Source organism: Phlebotomus argentipes, unplaced genomic scaffold (genome assembly GCF_947086385.1).
Source record: "Phlebotomus argentipes unplaced genomic scaffold, Phlebotomus argentipes genome assembly contig_15, whole genome shotgun sequence".
In the NCBI taxonomy this organism is placed as follows: Eukaryota; Metazoa; Arthropoda; class Insecta; order Diptera; family Psychodidae; genus Phlebotomus; species Phlebotomus argentipes.
The window spans coordinates 12751533-12763076 of NW_026776181.1; the positions used below are offsets into that span (position 1 = coordinate 12751533).

The 11544-nt window shown below is 39.5% G+C and overlaps 1 protein-coding gene across 1 annotated transcript; it reads left to right on the plus strand.

Moving 5' to 3' along the window:
* Positions 1-147: 147 nt before the first annotated feature.
* On the plus strand, positions 148-8565 carry LOC132261787 (mitogen-activated protein kinase kinase kinase 7). Its single transcript, XM_059760754.1, has 8 exons — positions 148-388; positions 477-776; positions 840-1334; positions 1407-1664; positions 1740-1797; positions 7410-7660; positions 7728-7838; positions 7900-8565. Exons 1-8 carry the CDS (start codon positions 314-316, stop codon positions 8218-8220), a joined length of 1869 nt encoding a protein of 622 aa, XP_059616737.1. The 5' UTR covers positions 148-313; the 3' UTR covers positions 8221-8565.
* Positions 8566-11544: the final 2979 nt, after the last annotated feature.

Below are 11544 nucleotides of genomic sequence, written 5' to 3' on the forward strand. Positions count from 1 at the left end.
ACTACTCACTCGCTCATTCCGTCAGATGACGCCACTGTTCCCGGAATAGCCGGACGAACTCCCGGATCGCCTCTAGAAATTGTTGATTGTCAATGGATGTGTCAAATAAAGTGGAAAAGTGAATAATAAAAGGCAATTTTGCAGTTTTATCTTGAGAAAAATCTCGCGAATTTCTCAAGAATCCTCATCCTTCCATCGCGACGTGATGCTTTTGGCATTACGATTGGCCGCGTGAAGGTGATAAGACAATCTTTGATTGTGGTGAAATGGTTCTTGTTGTTGCAGCGATAAAGAATATCTTCTGAGGCTTCCAATGGCTCAACAGAATCCCGCTTTGGCCAAGCCATTCGTCGAGGAGGTGAACTTTGCGGAGATCAATCATTTGGCGGTAAGAACGAATTGCATAGCTTTGTTTGTTGCCAATCCCACGGAGCCATCTCACCTGTCACGATATCTCCGCATTCCTGCACTTCCAGATTGTCGGGAAGGGATCCTTTGGCACAGTGTACAAGGCCAAATGGCGAGACAATTACGTGGCGGTGAAGTACATTGAGAATGAGTCCGAGAGAAATGCATTTGCGGTTGAGGTGCGTCAGCTCTCGAGGGTGGCTCATCCCAACATCGTGGCCCTGCACGGAGCTTGCACTAAGAAGCCCCACGTGTGCCTGGTGATGGAGTACGCCGAGGGAGGGTCACTCTATGCCGTTCTCCACTGCACTCCCAAGCCAATGTACACGGCCGCTCATGCGATGAGCTGGGCTCGCCAGTGCGCCCTGGTAAAGAGAAGGAATATCCGTGATTAAGTGGTGAACAGCACTGAATTACTTTTACTCTTGCAGGGAGTGGCCTATTTGCACGACATGAGCCCAAAGCCACTAATTCACCGTGACCTGAAACCACCGAATTTGCTGCTCGTCCAGGGAGGAACAGTGCTCAAGATCTGCGATTTTGGCACAGTGACAGACAAGGCAACGCTGATGACCAACAATAAGGGAAGTGCCGCTTGGATGGCACCTGAGGTCTTCGAGAGTTCCACATACACGGAGAAGTGCGACGTCTTCAGCTGGGGAATCATCCTATGGGAAGTGTTATCGCGTGAGCAGCCCTTCAAGGAGATCGAGCACACCTTCACCATCATGTGGAGTGTCCACAAGGGCCATCGCCCTCCTCTGATGGAGGGATGCCCGCGACCCATTGAGAATCTTATGACTTCCTGCTGGGACCCGAATCCTTCAAACAGACCTTCCATGTCGAAAGTCGTGGCCACAATGCAGGAGCTCTGCAAGTTCTTACCCGGTGAACATGTCCCCCTGGAGTATGAGGACATCGAAGGGGTGAGATAGCAATGCCAATGATGATCTATTGTGTTGTTGAATAATATTTTAATCTTTATGTATGCTTTGCAGTGCATAGACAACGATGTCGACAGTTTGGACATAAACCCCGAAGGTGACTACATCGATTGGGGCTTTGGGACAGAAAGAGACTCAACCATTGGCACAAAGAATTCTAGTCATGTTCCTGACCTCATTCAAGTCTTCAACCAGACAAAGATAGCAGAACCAAATCTCGAGAAAGACAAGGAGAATCCTGAGGGAACCAACACGTGTAGTCTTCCTCAGGGTGGCGCTCTTCTGGAACCGATTTCCGTTCAAGTGGATCCAGTGAGTATTTCACAGATAAATCCGCAGCCGATTAAATTCCCTTCACTGATACATTTTTATCCATACGCGAAACAGAACGCCTGGGAATTGGACCCTAGTAGTGAGGACTTGCAAATTCTGCTGGGAAATTTCGGTGAGTGGAAGTAATTCTAAGGAAAACCAATATCATTACGCCACCCAGGAAAGCACATACTTCAACTGTTTCAACTTATTTACACAAAAAATACATATATCGTGAAAAAAAAGCAATTCGTGTGCGTGAACGCGCGCGCGCAAAATCATGTGGTTAATCAATGCGTAGCGAGAATTAAAGCACGACTGACTGTTTGGTCGGAGGAAGAAGAGCCAATGTGAGATGAGCAAGAAGCCATCATCTCCCCAAAGGCATTTTAAAATAAAATTAGATTAGGGTACTGCAATACATTCCAATTCGATTAGATTTCACACCACGAGGTATGAATAAAATGTTTTGATAAAGCAACCCATCACAAAGATATGTTCACACATAAGCAGTGCTCAGATAAATCACCGCGCGGGGACATTGAATAATGCAGCAGATGGGCAAACAGGAGCATAATTAATTGATTATTGCATGTATAAAAAAATGCAGCAAGGAGTAGACAACACATGAGTGCTCACCTCCGTAGAAATTCACTCGTAAAGCCAAATGAATTAATAATTTTCAACGGAGACGCGTTAAATCAGACAGAAAATGTGACTGAGAACACTGCATAAATCTTAATTAGTGCTCCACATCTACACTCTATAAATTATATTACAGGGTATATATTAGTTCTTATCACTTAAAAAGAGTTTCTGAAGCAATCGATTAAAAAGTAAAGATGAGAAAAGGAGTGTCCCAGAAGAAAATTGATATTATTGATCAAATGATTGGCAATCTCGGAGGAAAATCACGGTGAAGTGTTTGGCAAGATGGGGAACGAAAACAAATTGCTAGTGACGAGCATTGACTCATTCATCTTCAAGACGTTGTTCTTGGCAATGTTCAAGGAGGGCAAAAATGTGAGTAATTCAAATAACATTTCTCGCATTTTGAGAAGGGATCGCACGATGACGATCGTAAGTGGAAAATGAGATTTTCTACCCTCCACGTGGTATTCTTATTCGTACTATTTCATGTCAGAAAGGGTTAATCGTTGAAGAGAGAATTATATCCCTGTTCGTGCCTTATTACATCGGTTTTCTTTATAGTATTATTATTATTATTATTATTGCTGAGAACGGCAGAGGCAAAACTCAATCCCAAAATACATCATGCTAGCAAATGAGTCACAGCAATTCAATGTGTGGCAGAGAATTTCGCGCGCGCGAGATTCTATCACATAAGCCTTCGAGAAAGAATAAGATAAATAAACATCTGTTCATTCGCATCAAGTCAGTCTCTACCATCGATATTTCCTCGGCACTTTTGCTCCCTTTTTGGGGAGTGACTGAGCAACAGTGCGTTAAAGTGGAGCCAGGAAAATAGCTAAGGCCGAAAGCCACAAATTTCTAGTGAGATAAAACAGACCATCTCATGCCTCGCTTGCAAGTTATGTTACGATAGAAATTTGCCGAGTAGGAAATTTCGTGTGAAATTGCAAATTGCACAGTATTTTGTGTAAAATCCTCCCCCCGTTTGACTGAAAATTCCACTTTACACTTGGTGACAGATATGAAAGGTGTGCGTTAATTGAATTTTCATAGGATTTCCACTGTCTGAGCCAAGTTTTCTAAATTGTTCTCAAATTGACGCACATTTTCGCACTAGTGAAATTGCTAACTTACTGATAGGCATAGCATAAGACGTCAATATTTCGCACAAATTCACGTAAAAGTAGCAACCTGATGATAGCAAAGTTATCTCGTTTATTTTCAATCACTCCAATGAATAAGAAAATATTAATTTTTATGATAATTGCTCACGATTCTCCTATATGCAGAAAAAGTATGTCATAAGAGCATTTAATAAACCAAGTATTCTAAAATTGCTCACATTGTAATGCAGTTTGCAACAGTGATCTCGTGCCTCTCAAGTCGCATTTTCAAACCTTAGTCACCTCACACACTGATACTTGCATCGAAAAACAACAATATCTTCTTATGCAAAAGGGAGACATCTACACAACTTCAGGGAGCCTTTAGTTTAGTGTCGAGAGTCTCGTGAGACAGTTTGGCGATCGACTTTTTCAACGCAATCCTCTGTGAAGTTAAAATCCTCTCGACACACAAACTGCAGAAAGATCATTTGTTTTCTATTTAATTGAAACCGAGATATTGCAACAGAGAAGAACCAACCATGACGGGTAATTTTCACGAATCCCCTTTCATCACTGTGATTGCAGCGAAAGATTAACGACCAAGAACAATTAGTTTGGCTTAGAGTTAAATAACCCCAAGTTCGAGAGGCGAGAGCATCGTTTGGATTTTGTGAAAGAAACAATCATGAAAGCCCAATTGGAAGATTCACAATATTGTGGAAAGTGTTGCCAAGAAAAATAAGTTTTTTTACCCTCTCTAATATGATTTTCCTCGCATCATAGAATTTTCGAGGAAACATTTGTTCACTCATATGCCCAAAAATTCTCATTAAAAGAGATCCATCGCATCAGAGGAAGGAAAAAGTCACATAAACACGTTGTTCAACACGACTATTCCAGATGAAGATTCGATTTTGTGTTAAATAATTAGTCTGAAATATTTTTTTTGCAATCTTTTGAACTAGTTTCTTTTTGATAAAATACCTTAAATTATTTATGTCATCAAATTTAGCATTATGCTATCGCCAAGTGAAATATCAACTCTGTTTATTGTTATGCGGTTTTGAGAGAATACTTAATTTTCTTTGACGTCACTGACTTTCTATGAAATACTGTAAAATTCATGCACACAATCTAACCTGACGTGTCTCTTTTGCGAGAGGCAGGGGATGAATTCTGGCAAAAATGTTCGCGTGAAAATTATTAATTAGGTCAATCAATGAAGAGACACGTCTCAGATTATACATTACCACAAGCTGGTTGTGTACAAATGTGACAAAAATTATAATAAATAAGTAGGTTAATCGCATGAGTTGATTTGTTGAATAAATGTGGGGTGTTTGAGGACTTTTCTCCCCATATATTCTCTCGTGTGAATGGAGGGAAATGTGAGGCAGTCGTGGGAGAAAAGAAAATACAAAGTCATCAAAAATAGATCCCGGAAAATGAAAATACATAAATTTAGTAGAAAATCAAGGAAATCAGCTTATCGTATTCAGACTGAAATCGTGGTGACAAATGATTTTTATGCGTCTCCCTCATAATCAAGCCAGAGTTAATAGCTTTCCTTGGGTGGCATCATCTGAAATTTCTCAATATCTCCTTGGCTTCATTCCGATTTTTCCTCGCTCTCTCTCACTTTCACATCCTATACTTCATTTCGCGTTGTATCTTTGATACAATCCACCAGATGGATAGTCAGATGTCAGATACTCCTTCATCATCCACTCATCATACTTTTCCCATTTGTAATAAAGCATTTTTTCATCACCATCGCATCCCACCTTCATCTTCTTTCTCCTCTCTGTTGATCCACATATCGCAAAATTTACGTTAATCGTCGACGATGTCAAATTAAATGTTGAAGGCGCGATCATGTCGGGCTTTATTTCTCATTTCTCTGATTCTCCAATGTCTCTCTCTCTGTTCGCCCTGAACGTCGTCGTGCGATCATGAGCTTGTGGTTGTGCTGCTCGTCAAGGCGTCTAGAAGACGACGCTCTTTGGGAACGCGAGACGCTCACGATGAGTCACTCTTTTCACACCCATATAAACCGTACCACTCACTCTCCTCAGTACGGAAATAGATTTGTGGCCTAAACTCGACTGTTAAATACAAATCACACAATCTTTTCACACTTTAACCCTTGCGCCACAAAGGCTTCTATTGATAAACAAATAAGTTGATTGGAAATTCTGGACAGTGTGTACAGAATGCACGACAATGGGTTAAACGACAGCAATTTCTTAGAGATTGTTTAACAATCTATCAGCTCAAAACATTAATTAAATCCCGAACATCTTTTCTGTGACACGAAATAGAAGGCAGACACAGGAAAATACATTGAGTAAACTAATAATTTGTACTGATACCGACAGTACAAGAAGTGTATAACAAAAAACACCACATTAACCACTGCTGTGGGGACTTGGGAAGAAATCAACAATAAAATATTCTTTTTTGCAAAGTCCGAGGAATTTTCTCGTAAAACGCTAATTTCCCTGGTGGTGTCGAAATGAAAAGTGGACTGAGAGCAGTGCTTTTGAGAAATACAAAAGAGTGTATCAATATTTACGCATTTTTTTTCCACTTCTCAGTGGAGGCGCCTGATCATGTGATTTTATGAAGAAAGAGTGGCAAAAAATTAGCAATTGTACGCATTCCATCTGAGCAAGAATTTCGCCACGACTTTGCAATTTTTCTTTTTCACTTTCTCGAGTGTCTCTAATTGAAATGTTGCCTCTCAATTGCCTGAGACTTTTGCCTAAAACTATATTCTGATCATTGACCTCGACATTTTACCATTTTCCACCTACAAATTCTGTTTGGCAATGTGAGAGTGCGACATCGAGTGATGAGGCATACAGCTGAAAATGACTGTTTTGAAAGGGTAGTGCACAAAAAAGAATCCATCGATATAAATTGTGTCAAATAATATTAATTTGACTGCCAAGTTTGCTTGAAGCTTCCGTCAAAGTGGCGTGTAGAAAAAAAGGGAAAACGCGTCGAAAGGAAGAAGAAAAGGAGTGGAAATGGTCAGGGAGAGTAAAAAAAGGAACAGATAAAGTTATTTGAAGAAAGAGATAAAAATAGAGCGAAAAAAATTGGCATGAGTAATATTTTGAGGGAATTCATTGGGTGATTCTCCAATCTTCACATGTAGTTGTTGAAAGACTCACTTTGGCGCAGAACTTGGGCGCATCGCATCGACTTTTCCTGGCAAATGTGCGCGCTTCTTCTCATCCGAAAAATTACTCATATGTACACACAAAGGAGAAAAAAGAGATGATCGTGTGAAAAAAACACACTTTCCTTGTGACTTAACTCAGTCTGTGAGAGCATCTCATTCGGTCAACATCAATTTTCAATCAATTTTTCCTCACTAATTCATTTCTTATCTCTGTCCTCACAGTTCAACATAGTGTAAAATATATATCTCTAATACGTTTGAGAAGGATTAACTGATCTGTGTTTTATCACATTTCACTTTAATCACGGCCCGTTGAAAGTCACTTCGGTGTGTTTTCCTCTCATCATTTTTCCTCATTGTTCCTGTCCCACCAACAACATCATCTCGAGGCGAGAAAATTAAAAGCAATAATTAATTATGTGTGACACAATGCTCTCAAATAGAGACACCCTGCATTGCTGTTGGATAATTTATAGTACGGAAAGAGAGAAAGAAATGACTATTCACCAATATATGAGCTCATTACATAGTACTATCTGAATGTTTGACACTATAGTGCAAAAGAATATGTGAAGACTACTTCCAACAGCGGATTATTACGTAAAAAAATGGTTTGCCGCAAAAATTTTGCACATTAGTGGAAAATATCTCAAACAATCAATATGGAAAATTTGTGGAAGACACGTGAATGCAATTGGCAAATGCTCATACCATTGCACAATGCTGTTTAAATATTAATATTTGCGTACAGTGCATTTTTTTCTAACTATCTAATTTTCTGCTACTGTCAAACAGCCAATAGTGAGGGGAAAGAGCGCCTAAGTGTCGCAGAGACGAGAATTCCCGCGGAAAAGGATCCTGAGAGACCGGCAACTGGGAATTGTGATGTGGAGGACGATCGTGGGGACAGCTACGCATCCCTTAATCTAGAATCAATGCATCTCATGTTGGAGCCACACTTGCGTCCCGCCACTCCAGATCCTGAGAATGAACTCTCAATGCAAATATTCGAGGAGCACAAGCAACTTGCACAGGACTATTTGAAGGTGAAAATCAGTGTTTACCTTGAATCCTACTTAAGAATTCATATTTCTTTGTCTCTTTTATCAACAGTTGCAAACTGAAATTGCTTATGTAAAGAAAAACAGGGATGAACTTCTTGCCGCAATGAGTCCGCAGGAAAGGCAGGCACGCCAAGAATACTGTGAAAGACTAGAAGAAAAGGTACAAAGACAAAAAATCAACGATCAATCAGAACAAATTTATATCGGAATATCTTTTTCAGGAGGCTCTTCTGAAACTGCATGCAAACCTGAGGCGCCAGCTTGAACTGCTGGAGAAGGCGCCCAAGAACAATAACAATTTTGGCAATCCACCAGAGTACAATGACATTCACAGGGAGGAGCGTGAGCGATTCCTTCTGGATGAGCATCGCCAATTTCAGCACCTGAAGGAGCAGCAAAAGTTGAGAAACCAACAGAATCATACGCCAAATAATAATCAATCCCTACACGTTCCCACACGAGTGGCTCCACCTGTGCCCGATTGGGTCCTGATTCCATCGAATAACAACTTTGAGCACGGCGGAAAGGAGTCCATCCACTGAAAGTAGCTCCCATAGGACAAGAAGCCCACATGATGTGATATTTTCCTAAGTGTACGATGGAGAGAGGGAGAAAAGAAACTAAGGAACCCTTTCACTGTGTCCTTATGCGTGTCCCACAGTTCATCTTCCAACTCTCTCTTTTTTTTACCTTTTACTTCAAACTGATTAATGTGCCAGTGCCAATATATTTTACACGCAATCTTGTGACGATGAAATGATAAAATATAACTTATCTACCACTCATCATTGTAACCTATTTTTAAATTCAATATTAATAGTATTTGTCTCGAGATTTCTTTGTACGACCTTTTATTGCCTATCATTGTGGGACATTTTGCTAAAATTTATTAAAAAGAAAAGAAAAAAAAACAAATCACTGTACTTAGAGTTGTTTGTTAAAACATCAGAGTCATAACTTATTTCACGTTGAAATAATGAGTCGCTATATTAATAAAGAACTATTTTATCAGACACCCAATGCTGTTATCAGTTCCATTCTCCTCGATACTCCACACAGGCGAACGTGACCCCCGAGGAAGTAATACAAATTGACGACTTTTTGATACATTCCACTCTGCACATTGCTTTTGCGGCAAGGAGATAAAATTTACATTTCTGTGGTTATTTTCCCATGAGGCCTCGAGTGGAAACGGATACATGTGTGTGGCTTTTTGGGATGTGAAAGGAAGGTTCATTGTCCATTTGCTAAATTAAATATTTCGTATTTCTTCCGCTGTGATTTTTTTCACACATATTTCTTCCTCTCCTAATCTCACCGATAAAGGGATTAAAGTCAAAAGTCGACGAGAACGTTTATTTTTGCACTCTCCATATCGCGTATTTCCTCCCATCAGACTCTGGCGCCACATTTCAATGAGGTTCCCAACTCACAATGCCAATGGGAGGGAAAACAAAATATGGAAAACGTCTGTTTTCTTCACTACACACACAAGCGGTATTCTGTATTATTCAGAGATCCATATTTTTGTATTATTCAGTGTGACACAGAAAAACCTTTAGAGTGGTAGAGGATATAAGAAATTGAATATTAAAAATCATTAAAATACTTTTCTAGCCAATTGTACTGTGGTAAACTTCTGAATTTACTCACAAAAGTGATGATAGTTTGAAAAGAGATTTACAAAATGCTCATTAGATTGAGTAAAATGTCTTTCACTTTGATAATGTATTCAACTACAAACTTTACCGCACATACTAAATTCCTCAAATTCTTCATAAAATTTTAATACATTGGTGGTGAAGTTGATTAATTTATTGTCTCTTCGTATACTGATATTCACACCCTATATTATTGATAGACATTAATTACTCCTCCACCCAAGAATGTTAAAATTCACTCAATGTGAAAATCTCACATCCATTAATGTTTTATGCAATTTTAATACAAAAGAAATATACAGAATATACGGGGGAAAAGTGCACAAGTATCAGAGGCGGAGCACCGTGAAACCACTCCTCAAGCACAATACCAACGTCTCTTTCTGGCATGGACGCTGATACTGCCACGAAATTGACTCGAGAACGCCCACAGACCATTGAAGAGAATTACCGTGCAAGCGATGAAGGTGTTAAAAATGCCTCAAGAAACCACCATAAATGGAATTTCCATTCATATCCTCTAATCTTTACCAATCAATGGATCAACAATCTGAAAGTTACAAACATTGAGCCATCAACAAGCACACAGCCAACTTTCATCCAGCACGACAAAAAGCATCAATTTCACCAGTGAAACGAATGCTTCTGTCTCCTGTCTCCATAAAATTGCCCAACACATGCGCAAAAGGTATTTTTTCTCCACAAAATGAAAAAAAATTATACTGTACAGAATCCTTCAAAGTAAAACAATATGAAATGGCTCCAGAATGCACAAAAAATCTTCCGTCTTTGCATTCATCCGTCAGGAAAGTCATGTGCAAGACCGGCAAGACCCCATATTTTCCTTCATTTAAAAGGAACGTTAAATATGTAATTTTTTACATTCAATCACAATACATGCATTGTGAAATAAAAAATTAATATTTTACGCACCTTGTTCTAACCACAAAACCGCGAAGAAGCTCTTTAAAGTCCTTTAGAGAGACACACAAAGACGCGCTGCACCATCCACCATCGAGTACCTTCATTCAATTCTCCGCCAGATAAAGGAGATATGAGAGATTCATCGCGTGAAATGTAATAACATCCAAATTTAATAATTAATTTGTCAAACATCTGAAGAAATAAGTTGAGAAGTACCGGAAAAATTATGTAAGAGATGTACAGAAGCATCACTTAGCCATGCTACACATGAGCTACATAGTTGCTGATATGTATTTTCATGAAGTCAAGAAACTTCTGAAATTGAAAAGACTGACAGTTTGCCTCATACAGCCTGGCTTTTTTCCTGGCTTCAAATGCTACATGCACCGTCGTCCCTATGTTATTGTTGTCTGCCATCCAGTTCAAGTATATTTGTGTCGAAAAACCGCAAAACACAATGTGCACAGGGAATATCTGCTGCTTTTCCTTCCTGTCCCATTCGCTCTTACACGCCACCTATTCCCTCACTTCATTTGCTCTCTTTATATTAATATTATCACCGAAATTACCCGAAACATACAAATACAATAGTCCTTTTTCCGCTTACTGTCTCATTAAAATAATATCCTCCCTGAAAATGCCAGACTTTCAGCGGAGGAAATAATTAGTTTTAAGTATTAATAAAAAAACCATCAGAAAAGCAAAAAAAAAATTGAGAAATTTTGGGGCGTAATTCGTTAATAAGAGGGTTGGAAATTATATGATAATTGTCACCAGAACAACAATAATACTATAAGATCGACTTATAATTAATTTATCTAGAAATTTTCACATTAAACCAATAGCAATGTAATTGTCGGTTATAAAAATTGCATTTTCTCCTCACCCATTTTAAACTTAATTGAACTAGATTTTCCACCTTACTATTACCAAATTAATAATTCACGAAGAGGAGAAACTGTTAATTTGTCACCTATATTTATTCCCGTTCCCGGCTCTTTCATGTCAGTCAGGGAATTTTCCCCGGTTTTCCTTGGACGCCCCGTGGAGTTTCCGGACAATCCCCAGAGATATTCGCCTTCTGGTGCGACTCATTCACTAACGTCATTCATCTCACATCATTCTTAGATGTTGTGCATTGGTGTTTGTGCGAGAGAAACAAACAGTGAAGTCACGGAACGGGTCGCGCCAAATGGACATGAGCTCTCACTCACTCCGCCTGACGCGAGCCTGGTGTGCTCTCGGTCGCACAGTCTCTCCTATATGTGGAGCTTTGGACAC

Excerpts from the sequence above, each read along its gene's own strand:
- LOC132261787 (XM_059760754.1), top strand. The coding sequence starts at position 314 with ATGGCTCAACAGAATCCCGCTTTGGCCAAGCCATTCGTCGAGGAGGTG. Across the intron at positions 389-476 it reads CGGAGATCAATCATTTGGCG|ATTGTCGGGAAGGGATCCTT; the intron begins GTAAGAACGAAT and ends CTGCACTTCCAG. Across the intron at positions 1,798-7,409 it reads AATTCTGCTGGGAAATTTCG|CCAATAGTGAGGGGAAAGAG; the intron begins GTGAGTGGAAGT and ends ACTGTCAAACAG.